At 40.1% G+C, this 15,618-nt stretch overlaps 1 protein-coding gene across 2 annotated transcripts; it reads left to right on the top strand.

Annotated features, from left to right (window-relative positions):
- The first annotated feature begins 816 nt into the window (after positions 1-816).
- mllt1a (MLLT1 super elongation complex subunit a) lies at positions 817-15,431 on the top strand. 2 transcript variants are annotated; one of them, XM_056772710.1, is made up of 12 exons: positions 817-932; positions 4,133-4,313; positions 7,412-7,494; positions 8,106-8,249; positions 8,946-9,071; positions 9,809-10,414; positions 10,631-10,721; positions 11,132-11,243; positions 11,749-11,848; positions 12,274-12,342; positions 12,672-12,743; positions 13,099-15,431. In XM_056772710.1, the coding sequence occupies exons 1-12, from the start codon at positions 921-923 to the stop codon at positions 13,225-13,227; spliced, it is 1,725 nt and encodes a 574-aa protein (XP_056628688.1). In that variant the 5' UTR covers positions 817-920; the 3' UTR covers positions 13,228-15,431. The 2 variants fall into 2 exon arrangements, with proteins under 2 accessions (XP_056628688.1, XP_056628687.1); XM_056772709.1 differs by having other exon boundaries at positions 12,274-12,351.
- Positions 15,432-15,618: the final 187 nt, after the last annotated feature.

Below are 15,618 nucleotides of genomic sequence, written 5' to 3'. Positions count from 1 at the left end.
TGCAACTGGTCGGATGCTTTATTTGGAAAAATGGGGTGAAGTCCAGGTTAAGGATTTTCCAAACAGATGTATCGATTTGCTCACACGCAGCACCCTCTAGTGTACATCTTTGGGATAAATCATAGGTGCAGTGCATGTTCACACAGCCTCACCTCCTTCTGCTCCGTCTATAGATTTTTTTACAAATACTTTGCATAATTTACAAATATACTATGTCTTTTGCTATAGGTTATACAGTTGTTGTTATATGATATTGCCAAACACTTTCAAAACACTAGATTCTCACACAGTTTGAAGTAAATTCCCCATTTAATAATGGTGTTTTCACGAAAAGTTGCCAATGACGAAACCATCGTACGTTTTACAGCTCAAAAATGTCAATTTGTGACTTTAAAAAAAACGTATTAAACTAAATAAGTTCCCTAAAACGGCAAGTGAAATCCCTCGCCGTTAATAATTTACTGTAATCTCCCTAATGAAACAGAGAACAGAGGCATGTCCTCAACCGTCCAATCACAACACAGCTGTGTCTAACATGCTTTATTTTGAGGGAAAGAATACATTTAAAAAGTGCACAGGAAAAAAATAATAGCCTGCCATGTAATGCGACTACACCGAAAAACAAAAACATCCTATCGGTTCGGCTGATCTCTAATTATTACCTACCACCAGTGCAGCAGCCCGTGGGAAGTCCCGCCTACCGCGCTTTGCGATTGGCTCCGACGCGTAAAGCGTGTCGTCGACGGCACCTGATTGGACACAAACGCTTTCTGTTTTGGGTGCATGCCAGAGGTCCGGAGAGGGGAGGGGAACCGTCTAGTTTCCGGTTTTGGGCTGGAATTGACACACAATGAGGAGTCGGGAACAGCCGCTCAAAAGCATTCTGTAAATAAACAGGACCTTCATCGTGCCGGTGAACTATGGAGAATCAGGTAGAGTATTAAACGCTTTTGGTGTTGCATGGGGTGAAGTCAACTTTTGTAAGCGCGCGCCTAGAGAAATCCACCATTGCAACTGAATGTGGACACTTGGAGCTCGTGAAAGCAGCGGATCGGAGCCGTATAACCCCCTCCCTCCTCCCTCCACTCAGCTATTTGACTCGAGCAGGCCACGCATATTAAAGCTACATCGGTATTTGAGGACACCAGCTCAGATGCGTTAGCCAGCTTTTGCAGTGGGCAAGTCCTGCGTGCACGATCACAAACACAAAGAGAGTGTTTTTGTCCCGTACTTCTGTGCCCCGGGAGTCAGTAACATTCTGCGGCTTTTATCAGAGGAAATGAGGAGCATGCGTTTTTATGCATTAGTGCTTGTGACAGAGCATGCACGGTGAAGGGTGAGGGCATTGCACAGGTCTCGTGTAATAGTGGGGGTTCCTGGTATGCTTCTGGAAGCGGGAATCTATCTTCTAACAGGCAAATAAATTGCCCTTTTTGTGCATTGTGATTTATGAGATGCTTAAACAGGGAGTGCAGTAGCAGTGATCATATGCTGTGGATGAATTGGATTGCATTAACATTTGGGCTTTTATTGTTGGTTGATGTTTTTCATAATGTCTGTGTTTGCAGGAGCATCATTTGTTTTCCTGATGCTTTTACGTTCTGAAAAAGAAACATTGTTTCAACTAATGTGACTTGTTAAACCGAGCCCCAACTGAATCACATTTCTAATTTCAAATACTGTTATTGTTACTATTTTTATATATGTGTAATATATTGACAGTAAATCTCCTTTAAATGGTATTTTGACAGAAATGATGGTGCATCTTATTAAAACGAACCAGGGTTTTATCACTGTTGTCGTAGTCTAACTATGATATTTTTTTAGAAAAGACATGATCACAGTTTCATACTGTCATCATGAAAACCATAGTTTAAACATGGTATTTGTATTAAAAATATTGTAACACAAATGGTACTCGCAGATCTACTATGAGAAAAGCATGTTAAATATTCCTAAAGAAACTTTAGTCCGGCCTTTCCCGGACAGGGATTGGATTAAGGCTGAACTAAGGTTTACTAGTTAAATTAGGTTATTTATGTAGTTTTTACAAATGTGTCTTCCAAACAAACATCACGCTTGTGCATTTTCAGGCAAAACTATAGTGCTGATATATTATCATACATATTCCATTGCAAGCAGTTTTCAGTTAAGACAGTTCTAGCTGTCAGTTCTGTCCGGGAAACTACCCCCATTGACTACTGATGGTACTGTTGATGATAAAAATGTGTCATGTAGGGGGAAAAATCTCAATCTTAAAGCAGAATATTAAGAAATGATTTGCTTGGCATTTGTCTTATCCGTCCAGTTATATTGTTTATGTTAGTTTAATCTGCACATGCTTTTATTAGAATTTCTGCAATCGTATAAGACATGATAGCCTATATCAAAAACCTAATTTGTTTATTAATCTGATTTGTGAACTTTACATTTGTAAATTGAATGCTAGTTGTAAGCGTGTGTTTTGTACACGCCTTACTCCTTGCTATGAAAAAAGCCTTGGTGCTGATATAACATTTAAAAGAGAAAAAAATCAATCATTATGTCAATAATATGAAAAATCATGAATGCGGTCTAATTAAATTCTATTTCCCGAACCGCTTCAAGCACAACAAAATTGCAGCTCCTCTGAGACTTGTTTTATTGCTCCCTCTGTGACTTACACATGTGTTGCTTGTATTTTACTCCGCTTGACTGGTAATCTGTATCATAGCAGTGATCCAACCTACTACGTGTTGTCTCTGTTTTGGCTTTGATAAAGTGTTGCAGGTGAATCTATCTATGCTGGGGATTTGTGAGGTCTGCCCTGCACCCTCTTGTCTTCTGTCGAGACCAGAGCTAATAGACTTCTGTTTAATCTGCTCCTTTTCAAAAAGGTATTTTTTCATGTTTTTGCCCCCATTCTCCTGGATTAGTGTCGGATCCTATCATGTCTGTCTCGTATCATCTTTGTATTCGGGCGGTCATGTTCCACTCGGGCAGGAAGAGTTTTTCTGCGGTTAGTGTTTGTAATTGTTACCTCAAGGCGAGTTGCTGTGACAAAATAACAAATACCAAGGCCTGGAAATAGAACAGACTAATGCTGTATCGTCCTTGCCGTTAAAGGAAGCCAGCCTTTTGTCTGTATGTGACATGATGGCTGGGGATTGTAGTCAATGAATGAGAGATGGACTCATGGGGTAAATCTAATGCCTGGCAGCATCGGGCCATGATGGCAGGTTTGGAAACGTTGGAGTGTCGGCCAAAAGAGAGTTAAAAGGGCATTATGATGTCAGGACAAGCGTGCCAGATGGCAGCCAATAAGGTTCTTCACCTGAATTTCTCTTTATATTCTCACCTACTTTACCTTCATTAGGTACCTTAGTTGTGTTTTCGGTTCTGGTTCTCTTGGTGAGAAGGGGCACGAGTCAACAGCAGCTGAGCATCTGGGCACCTGGACCCACTTTGGCCCGTATCCACCCTATGTGGAGTCTCTGGGCAGCGTTCTTTTTTCCTGGCTGCTTTTCAAGGAATTCCCCTGATGTCTTTCTCTGCCCATTTGGCAGAACCAACCATGATACAGAAGATTAAAATGACTAAAATGACAAAAAACGACTCCCAAGAATATGTTGTGCCTAAGTTTCTCCAGTATAACAGTTTCGACTTTATGAGATTTTAGCCTAGATTTCACAGACTGGGTCACAATTCACAATCTAATAATGAGATTAGAAACATCAAAATTTGATTTCGATCATTAATTTCACTATGATTTCAATCTTTGACATGGCCTTACTCACTCAATATTAAAGATATGTTCTTTAAATTATGCGTATGACTTTATGTAGAAAACAGTGACTTTAGCTGGGTGTTCACAGCCAGGGTCACAATTCGTGAGTCTTGGGTGAATGACAAATATTTATTCTTCTCACAGTACACAGAGCAGTTCTGCAAGTATTCAACTGTAAATTATTGTTATACTTGGCCTGCAAATAGAACTTTTTTTACCAGAACACATATTATTTACTCAAACAATCTTGTCTTTCTCAGAGTCAAAATCGTAATACTTTTGCTTCTTATACGCGTCTCATACCGAAGAGAATTGTAAATTGGGTTGAATGGCTTCATTGAGATGTCTGTTTCTCTCTGTTGACAGTGTACGGTTCAGGTAAAGCTTGAGCTGGGTCACAGGGCTCAGCTGAGGAAGAAGGTGACATCAGAAGGCTTCACTCACGACTGGATGGTGTTTGTTCGAGGCCCGGAGAACAGCGACATTCAGCACTTCGTGGATAAAGTCGTCTTCCGGCTGCACGAGAGCTTTCCTAAACCTAAGAGAGGTAAGCTGTACAACTTTATGAATAACACATTTGCACCAATCACAGTTTAATAACCCAAAACATCATGGGGAGGATGTTGATGTGATACAGACGTGCTCAAATTTCTTTGTATCCCTCCACAAAAAAAAAGAAGAATGCACAATTTTCTCTGAAATAACTTGAAACTGACAAAAGTTATTGGCATCCACCATTGTTTTACTCCATATTTAATAGAAATCAGACTTTGCTTTTGATTTTTTTATTCAACATAATATGTAAATAATAAAACAAGTGAAATCTCATTGACAAAAATGATGGGACCCCCAACCTTATATTTTGTTGCACAACCTCTGACTGATCAGTTCTGACTTCTATTTCTTTTCTACTCTTTCAAAAACACAAAAACCTAACTTAGTTCTGTATACTGTGGTAGGCTATATGAGACCAGTCTTTTTTATTGCTTTTATGCTTTTTGTTGTCCTTATGCTGTCCCAATTGCTTTCATTGTTTACCCCATCTGTAAGTCGCTTTGGATAACATTGTCTGCTAAATGAATAAATGTGAAATATAAATGTTTAGAAGCAATCACTTCAAGCAAACATGTTCTGTAGCTCTCAATGAGACTTCTGCACCTGTTAACAGGTAGTTGGCCCACTCTTCCGGAGCAAACTGCTCCAGCTGTTTCAGGTTTGATGGGTGCCTTCTCTAGCCTGCGAGTTTCAGCTCTTTCCCTAGATGTTCGATAGGATTCAGCTCAGGACTCGTAGAACGCCACTTCAGAATAGTTCAATGTTTTGTTCTTATCCATTCTTGGATGATTTTTAGCTGCTCGTTTATGGGTCATTATCCTGTTAGAGGACCCATGAGCTGTGACTGAGGCAGAGATTTCTGACACTGTCCAGTACGTTTCGCTCCAGAACTCCTTGATAGTCTTGAGATTTCATTGTGCCCTGTACAGATTTAAGGCACCCTGTGCCAGATGCAGCAAAGCAGCCCAAAAACATAACTTGGCCTCCTCCATGTTTCACTTTAAGTATGGTGTTCACTCTTTTGAAAGCATGATTTTTCCGTCTGTGAACATGGAGCGGATGTGACTTGCCAAAAAGCTCCAGTTTTGACTCGTCTGTCCTAAGGACATTCTCCCAGAAGGATTGTGGCTTGTCAATATGAATTTTAGCAAATTTTTTGCTTTTTTTAAGTCCTTCTGGGTCTTCTTCCATGCTCAAAAATTGACGGATGGTGCGATCAGAAACTGATGTACCGTCATCTTGGAGTTCAGCTCGAATCTCTTTGGCAGTTATCCTTGGTTCTTTTTCTACCATTCGCACTATCCTTCTATTCAATCTGGGGTTGATTTTCCTCTTGCGCCCAGGGAGGTTGGCAAAAATTCCATGGACCTTAAACTTATTAAGGAACTGTTGTCACAGGAACATCGAGCTGCATGGACATGGTCTTGTAGTCTTTACCCTTACCATGCTTGTCTATTATTGTCTTTCGGGTCTCCTCAGACATCCCAATCCTTTGCTTTCTCTGGTCCATGTTGAGTGCGGTGCACACAATGATACCAAACAGCACAGTGACTACTTTGCCCCGTTTAAAAGGCTGAATGAATGATTACAAGATTGGAAAGATGTGTGATTCTAAATAAAGAAAATAATGATGCATTATCTTTTCTAAGGGGTACCAACAAATGTGTCCATGCTATTTTAGAATATCTTTGTAGAATAAGCAATAATTCTTCTCTTTCCACAGCTTCTTTGCTTTATTCTATGACATACCAAATGCATGCAAGTATACATGAGACAATAGCTTTTAATTTCATCACTCTTCAGAAGGAACAAAGCATTATTTCAATGAGCTGTAAGGGTGTCTACAAATTTGAGCACGTCTGTAGTTAGCCCTTCTTAAAATTAGCAGCAAAAATATCAACCTATTTGATTTGCTCCATGTTTCTTATTTAACAGAGCTGGTTTGACATGTTGTCTTTCTGAAATCACTATTTTTGGTGATGTTTATTTTTGCCGTAAATCATTATTATAAGTCTCCCTTTATGTTTGTTACTGGATTTGCAAATATCTAACCAATAAAAAGTGCAGGTCAAATTATCCTTTTCGCTTCTTTGCCGAAGGAGATAACATATTGATGAAACGCTCTCTGTAGAGCAGTTTGTCCGTTAAGGACTAAAGTGAAAACAACATGGCGAATTCCATGCAAGGGGACCCGCGGTGTTTGTAGACAGAAATAGCTCATTCTAAGGTAAAAAAAAAACATCAAGCTTCACGCTTGCATCCGTCAATAGATCTGTCAATTAATCCCTAAAAATACACATGGGACCATACTAACCATTTCCAAGTGACATCAAGGTTTCGAAAAGGACAGGGACAATATATAATATTTACATGTGTAAGGGATTATTTACAGTTAGATTGTCAAAATAAACCCACACGGGATGATCGGGACCTAGAGTTGTGGTATATTATACATCATCCCGCTTTAATGCTGAAATTACGCTGCTGCTTATTTCATATTGATTTGTGTTTGACTTATTTGTTTACGTGGGTGTAAAGGAGACTGGCACTGGAGCGACATGAGAACATGAATAATAATGTTAATAATTGGTTGTCAGTGCGAATAGGCAAAAACACAGTTTATTAGTCATTACATACAAATATGTAATCATAATATGCTTATGATTAACAAAACATGATAAACTATTCCAGAGAAACGTGTGATGATGTTTTGTCAGAATTCTGGAACCTCTGGTCAACATATATGTTCATTTTAGCCTAACATTAGCCTAGCCTAATGTTCAGCTATCGGCTATATTCAGATATAATGTAGCTGAAAGGTTTTCCCAAATTTGGTGCAACAGAAATATTCATTACTATAATAGAGACTAAAATCATTGCTGCTCTTTTGCTTTGTGTCTGTTTTATGACTATGACAAATGCCTGGTGATCATTTTCTCCTAAATTGTAAAACTACAATGAGATGAAGTGGCAATTGATTAATGCGGGTTTATGATGGCAGATGTTCAGTGCCAGAGAGAGAGACATGTTTTTATGAACCAGTTATAATTATAGTATAGTCAACGCAATAATTCATGTTTTGCATCTCAGTGTGTAAGGAGCCCCCATATAAGGTTGAGGAATCAGGGTATGCTGGTTTTCTGATGCCCATAGAGGTCTACTTCAAAAACAAGGTAAGGTATCTTTCCCTACAACTATTCCTTTTTTTGTCTCATCTGCATTCACCCCCCTCTCTGACTCATCCCCGTATGCGCTTGTCTTTTTCTGTCTCATCTTTTGTGAAAATCACCACGCTGAGATCAAGTGGGCACCGTATTGTACGCAAAATGCAGCGATTCGCCTTCTGAACTTTACACCGGGTGGTATAATGCGATACAATGACAATCTCATTTTCCAGACCACCCACAGCCTAACAAGCTTGTGATATGTAACTGTATCAGTCGTATCTTGTTTTAAAAACATCCCACAATAAAAGATTCCTGTTTTCCGGAGCCGTCTTCAACAAATCCATATTTCATCGTGCTGAGGGAAGCGATGAAAAGAGAGAGAGAGGTGGAGCGGGAATGTTCATTTGTAACTGTAATCTTTCTTAATCTGTGCTCAGAAGCGTTGCCGATGAATCTCAGCCTGCAGTTCTTTGTCTCTGGACTGTGAAATGTAATCCATCAGATTACGGTGTCGGTCTCGGCTCTGCTGGCTTTGCTTTAATGCTTTGATGCTAGTCTGAGTTGTGTGCTGAAATGAGCAGAATTAATGGCAACACTGACTATTGTCATTCTCGCAGGAGGAGCCGAAGAAGGTGTGCTTCAACTACGACCTCTTCCTCAACCTGGAGGGCAACCCACCTGTCAATCATCTGCGCTGTGAGAAACTCACCTTCAATAACCCCACCCGCGATTTCCGTCGCAAGCTTTTAAAGGCCGGAGGGGTGAGTGGTGTATTATGGGATGTTTTTTTTATTGTTGTTAATTGAGATGGTCTCTTCTGATGTATACATGACAGATGTTGTCGCACTGTTGGGTAGCTGACATGTCATGTCCTGTGGTGTGACATGCTGTTCTTCTAATAAAGTGGTTTCAAATGGCGTTCTGCTAATTCTTTTACATTATAATGAATTCAGCTTTTATGAGCTCATATTCATGTAGAGCCTACATGAAGATTTTCCTCCTCAAATGTCTCACTGCAGGACTGTTTTAAGGGATCATTCACACAAAAAGAGAAAATAACATTAATTTATTTGGCCTCATGTTGTTCAAAAACTGTATGCTACTATTCTGTGGAACACAAAGAACATATTTTGAGAAATGTGGTTTTGTGACCCCACAATAGATGTCAATGGGGACCGGTGATGTTTGGCTAAAAAGTCCTACAGGTTTGAAATGATATGAGCGTGAATAATTGATAAAAGAAAACATTTTGGGAGAACTAACACTTTAAAATGAACTAGTGAAGGCAAAAACTTTATATAAAGAATATCGAAAAATTGACAGGACCGAAGATATACTCTTTATTGTATATGTATACATAATACATTGAAATCAAAACGTCCATTGATACATTGTCAACTACCCTTCTGTATCTTGTATTTTACACTCTAATCTCCTATTTATTGTGTATAAAACAGGTCATGGTGATCCCAGAGGGCGCAGAGGTGGTCCCGAGACCCAGTCCAGATTACCCCATGCTTCCAACCATCCCGCTGTCGGCCTTCTCGGACCCTAAAAAGAGCAAAACCCCACAGGGATCAAAGGTATGAAAATAGCAATTTACTAAAAACATTTCCTTCTAAGCTCTTTTAAATACTTTATTGCATATCAAGGCACTACAACAGGTCAATACACTACATTGATTGTACAGCATTCTCTAGTCTTTTGTTTACTTGTAATCCCAAGATTACAGCATTTTAAAGGGGAATTAAATGACTATTATGAAAGACGTGCATCGTATCGCTGCTGAATGACCTTCAGTTTATTTATCATATCTGAGCACTGATGGCTTTGTCTGGGTCGCTCTGTGGCATCTTTCATTAGCTCAGGAAAGTGAATCAGTCGCCCGCTGCTGATTCACTGTGATCATCCAGAGCGAGCTGGACATCGTCCAACATCCCCATTATCATTAACACTGCTGATCTCAGAACAGCCTCATTAACAAAGCACATGACCTTTGGATCAATGTTGAGTTAAATTAAACTTGCTGTGATGTTTTTTTTGTGATGATTTTGTGGTGTCAAGTGGTAATTCATCTCTGAATGGAATCTGTTCTGTTATTCTGTAATATTTGCAATAAAATGTAAAATGTATTATGTTTTCTATGTTTCATTATTTCCCTCCTTCTGTCACTACAAAATGTATTTATGTGTATTTACTTTAATGCAACAATTGTTGTGAGATATCAGTGAGATATCAAATAGATCAATATGAATTAGTGAGTAGAAAGTTTGATGGTGGAAATTATAATTTTGATCAAAACAATGTTCTGGTCTTGTAGGAGCCCAGTAAAGAAGGAAGCAAAGTGTCCAAATCTCACAAAATGGCCAAGGAGCATCGAGAACGGCCGAGGAAAGATTCGGAGAGCAAGGCGACGTCCAAGGGAGATGCCGACCGGGACGGTGCCAGTAAAGGTAGCCGCGACCCTTCCTCCTCGTCGTCCAAGAAGCCAGACATCAAAGTGAAAGATGAGAACAAAGTTGTGCCCAAAGCTGCTTTCAAGGAGCCCAAGCTCACTCTGAAGGAATCCAAAATGGAAGGCATGTCTCCTAAAGGAGGGGGGGCGGTGGGCGGTGGAGGGGCGGTCGACGCAAAAGTCCCCAGCAAACGACCTTCCAATGCGGAGTCGCCCAAACCCAGTGTCAAGAAGCCAAAGAAGGGAGGGTCCGAGGGGTCAAAAGGCTCCGGGGGTGGGGTGTTCACAGGCACTTCCCCCCGAACGGCGTCATCTTCAACGACTTCTTCAGGCTATGGGGATAAGAAGGCATCTAAAGAGAAGGGCCGTTGGGCCAAGAGCAAATCGGAAGCCCAAGAGGTCAAAGAGCCAAAAAAGCCTCCGGAATCCGATGACTCCAACTCGGAAGATGAGGCTTCGTCTAAGTCGGAGGTTAGACTTTTGGTTTTTGTGTTTAACGATTTTATTTATTGGGTGCAAAGAAAACGTCAAACCTTGATAAACGTTACTGTTAAATGCCTGAAAGGGTGATTTATTTTTTTTGTGGAAAAAATGTAATGACACTTATTGTTTAAGACGTCGCCACCTTCGGCTTGAAGCATAAGTTAATAGCAGTAATAACAAGAGTTTTTATCTTCCTTCCTGCAGCAGTCGGCACCTTCCAGCCCATCTGATTCCAGCTCCAGCTCAGAGTCGAGCTCAGACTCGGACTTTGAACCACAGCAGAAACAAGGCCAGGGTAAGACGTGATCTTTCCCCTCAGGGAGTGTCCTGATAAGCATTTGGATCCTTAAATAGATTTCCCTACTACACTTTTTCTCAGTTCACCGTCGACTTCTTTAATCAGTTACCTTGGAGAGGTAACTCCATTTTGAGGAAGTGTCTCAAATTTAAAGATGTACTTTATGTTAAAGTGGTTGTGTTAATGTCATTGTCCTGTTTGGTTATGCTGGTGGTGCATATATTACATTCTGTTGTGCCAACTTGATAACAAACGGAACTGGAAAAAATAACAAATAGATTCTAGGAACCGCTCATAGAAATTTTAACAAACTGTAGATGTGAAGCTAAATCTGTCCTATAAAGAAATGTATATTAAATGAGGAAAAAAGCCCTTTAGATGTTTATTGTGTGGACTGTGTACTGTAGGTCCCCTGCGCTCTATGGTGGAGGATCTTCAGTCAGAAGAGTCAGATGATGATGACAGCAGCTCAGACGAAGAGACTCCAGTCAAGAACAACCTGCCCAATCGGGACTCCAGGTCGTTCAGATCTCTCTCTCTCTTTCTTGCCAGTGTTTGCTTAAGCAAATCTTTCAGATGCTTTAAGTCTCTCAAATCAATGTAAGGGGAGGCAGGTTTGTTTGCTCAGAGCAAACACTTCAATTTATACGTCGCTCTCTGTTTCCGTCTCATTCAAGTGGATGAGCTGAATTTAAAGACATACTGTTTGAGCTTGGAAGCATTAGATGAATTGTTGAATTTGTCATTATAATATGCTTTATTTAAATCTACAATGCATTTACTTACATTAGGGCAGAATAAATCCTACTTTAATGTCAAATGCATTTCGCACAACATCAGGTTGAATGGTTTTATTTTAACATTTTATTTTTACACCCATTTTTGCTCACACTGCATGCATACAATTCAATTTCGATCGAGATGTTTCAGAGAAATGAACAAAACGGTTGATAGTTGGAGCGTAAAAGGGATTTATTTAAATGTAAACAGGAACTTTTTTGACCTTTGCTCTCTCCCCTCACAGGCTGAGTCTAGACAGCGAGAGTGACTGCAGCGACGGGCCGCAGCGTCCCAGTCGAGATCCGCCCCCCCAGCCACAGAAACACAACTCCAACAATAACAAGGTTACTATGTATTCAAGACTGCATGGCAACGTTTCTTTTTGAACCTTGACAGTCGTCCAACCGGTGTCTTTATTCATACATTTCTACAAATCTTTTTGCTGGCAGCGAACGCTTGTTTTATCCTCTTTGAAACTCAATCGCGGCAGTCAACTGCCCGTTGAGGAATTATTAATGTTGAAAGATGATGAACGATTGGCATTAGCTCTTGGATTAGCCTGCACCCGGTGTTGAAATGAGGCGGTGACCCGCGGCTTTTGATCGAATGCTTGTGGAATGCCGCATAACTGAGAGCCTCCAGCGGTGCTTAGTTTTAACAATGCTCCGAACACTGGCTCTCTGTTACTGGAAAAACACTGCAATGTTGAATTTTTCATCAGTTGGTCACTGTGATGTTTTGGTCCAATCTCTGTCTGTCAATCACACAGGTGTCAGGAAGGAAGAGTCCGGACCCCTGCTTGCGTCAGGAAAAGGTCCTGAAGAAGGGTTACGACAAGGTAGGAAGGGTAAATGAAACTTTTTATTTTACACATCTCACCCTTATCTCTTTATTCCTATATGGTTAACATCACACAAAAGCCCTTGATAACCATTAAAAGCTATCTGTCCACACTAAATGTGAACAAAAATGTTTTTACAACAGTGGATTCTGGGATTGCTTACCAATTAGAGAAGGCACCATAAATATGTTGCTTTGCCTATGATGCTTTTTAAAAGCTTCCTCTGTAAATACTAAATGAGTGATTGTTATAAAATAGATTTGGAACGAATGAATGTTTTTTTTATGTCTGTGATGTAAATCTTTTGGTCTAATGTCTTGTTTTAGGCATACACTGAAGAGTTGGTAGATCTTCACCGCAGACTTATGGCGTTAAGGGAACGTAATGTTCTGCAACAGGTATGTGCATCATACTAAAAAAGACATTTTGGTCATAATGTCTAATGGAAGATTCAATAGACGACCAAACGATGTCACTTTTAAACAGCGTGTCAAGTTAAAGCAGTGTCTGAGAATCTCAGTTGTTTGAAAGGAAGAACAAATCCTGTATACAGTATGTGTGCTATTACAGTGAAGGTCACAGGAATCGACGTAACCAATCACAAAAATAAGTTATTTATCCATGAGTTGTGCCAGAGAATTTCTGTTGGTGTTTGAACATCCGTGTTTTAAACTCCTGTGTGATTTTACTTTTAATGTTTAAACCAAATCACGCAGGCCTAACAAATGCCATTGACCTGTTTTGTACCTCCAGATCGTGAACCTCATCGAGGAGACGGGGCACTTTAATGTCACCAACACGACTTTTGACTTTGACCTTTTCTCATTGGATGAGTCGACTGTCCGTAAACTACAGAGCTACCTGGAGGCTACCGCCACATGACAGGAAGTCCATCACGGTTGGGGGGGGTTAGGGATGGTGGTCTGCCCTTTTTCACTTTTGTGCTGAGAGAGAAAGATGCAGAAGGTGAAAAATCTACGAACAGGAAACGGGAAACAAAGGCATGACATCACAGCCATAAACAGATTACTAAAGAAGAGGAACAGAGGACGAGTGAAAGGTCTTGGTGCACGGACGATATTTTGGGAACAGCTGCTAGCCGACAAGAAAGGCTTCCCAGGAACAAGCGTTTCCTTCATTCTTCTATCTAAGGACCTCTGCTTTCTTCTTTCTCATCCCATCTCAATATCCTGCGCAACAGGAAGTTCTCTGCTTAAGGGGCCTGAACTGAGGGTCGAATCTGAATTAGAGGAAAAAGTCTATCTGTAGCCATACGCACTGATGCATCGAGGGCCACAACCTTTTATATTTTATTTTTCTACCAATGTTTTTCAAGGTATTTTCGACTGTGGTCGGTAAGAAAGCCCCGCACGCCATGAATGTATCGCTTTTTATCCTCTAGGGCTAGTCTTAGTGCCTTTATCATCTCATTCGTGCTCATAGGAATTACAGCAGTGTTATCTTTCACTTTCTTATGTGTATGTGGGATGTCGGGATACCTTTTCCGAGTTGTATGCCAATATGTATCGATCCTCATTTATGTGTTTGCCAAACGGGCCTTAGAACTAAATGTTGTGCTTTGCTAGTGCAGCTCGTGGAAGTATTTGCAAATCTGTGTTGCCGTGTTTTCCGTTATCATATTTGGTTCTTACGTAGACTGAAAAAAGAGAGACAAAAAAAATGGCAAAATGGGTGAGACAAGCTTACGTGGAAGTAGGTTATGAATAGGAAACGGCCCCTGAAACGGCAGTCTGTAAATTCACTGTGCTTCTGACACAAACTCTCTCTCTGACTATCATCTCGGCTCCGCTCGATTTTGTCTCGATGCCCCGCGCGTCTATTCTCATGCTAATAGCTTTAAAGGGCGCTGTGGACTGAGCTATAGACCATATGCCCTTAACTTCACCCTGTGTGGGAGTATTGTATGTTTGTGTGTGTGTCGTGAAAGTGTTTGCTTGCAGAGTTCATTTCAATCTTCAACAGATTCTGATGCTGTATGTCTGCTGCACAGCAAACAATTTTATACTAATTCACTTTTGGTTAAGAGTCTTATTTGAAAGAGTGGCTGAATTGGGTTGTGTGACCTTTTAACTCCCAACTCCTAGTTCATGAACTTTAACCTTTGACCGCATACTGGTTCGGGTCAGCCTGTCATAAAGGGGCAGGGCAAGAGGCAAAAGGGGTGGAGTTAAGTGAACTTGAGTGGCAGCTCTGAAGAATTGCCCCACTGAGCACACCCTGTTCTTGTTTTTTCTTTATCTTTTTATTTTTAGGGGGTAAATTTATTTTTTATTTATGTACCTCTGCACTTTTGGCTTTGTTGACTCAAGTACTTAAGTAATTGTATTTTTATGAATTTTATACAATATTTACATGCAATATGATATTAACTTTTTGTGTCAAGAATCGCCAGTTTTTTTAAGAAACTTTTAGTTTTGGTTTCTCTGTATCCGCACATTATATCATCATAGACTGTAGGAAATGACCATACGAACTTGAATCTGTTACTTCAGGCCGATGTATAAGATCATGGCAGGGCGTGTTTGTGTAGAAAACTTGACATCAAGAGTTGACAAACCATATGGTTTGTTGTAGCCTGCTGTACACAGGACCCTATTACCATTCACTACAAGGGGAGAAATGCGGATGGAAAATAACAATTATCATGTGAGTTTCAACTTTTCAGAACTGTATTTTACACAGAACAGGAAATGAACACTAATGGGAGGGGCATAGATTTAAACAACATTACATAGAAGTACATGTATAATACACAGTGGGAGTCTCATCTACAGAATCAAATCCTGCATCATTTTCTGATCCTCAGCTTGCTGGTGCAGAGAACTGTCTTTTGTCATTCTGTGGTGTTTTTATTTGTGTTTGCTGTATTTATCCGTGGGTTTGGGGAGCTCTGGGTTTTTACATGTGATCTGAACAGAAGCGTAACCTTTAGTATGATGTGGTAAACTTTGCATACAGTGCCACCATGTGGTCATTTGATGCAAGTTGTAATAAGGGCAAAATATGTTTCTTTTTATGTTTTTATTGCAAAATCATATTATGAATAAAGTCATTTGAGTACTGTTCACGTGGCTTTCAGTGTCTTGTTTATATTTTTAACGATTTTAACAAGGTATGCAAAAATCAAGTCTTTTTACATTGTGTATAACGTTACACTTAACAATGAAAAAAGTAGATAACATCTTTGCTGAAAATGGTTTCTGTGATAGCCTATTTTGACGTCATTTTGAGTTCAACTCACGTAAACTATAT

The sequence above is a fragment of the Triplophysa dalaica genome, chromosome 18 (assembly GCF_015846415.1).
Source record: "Triplophysa dalaica isolate WHDGS20190420 chromosome 18, ASM1584641v1, whole genome shotgun sequence".
NCBI lineage: Eukaryota > Metazoa > Chordata > Actinopteri > Cypriniformes > Nemacheilidae > Triplophysa > Triplophysa dalaica.
This window is presented reverse-complemented; position numbering and strand designations above follow the sequence as displayed.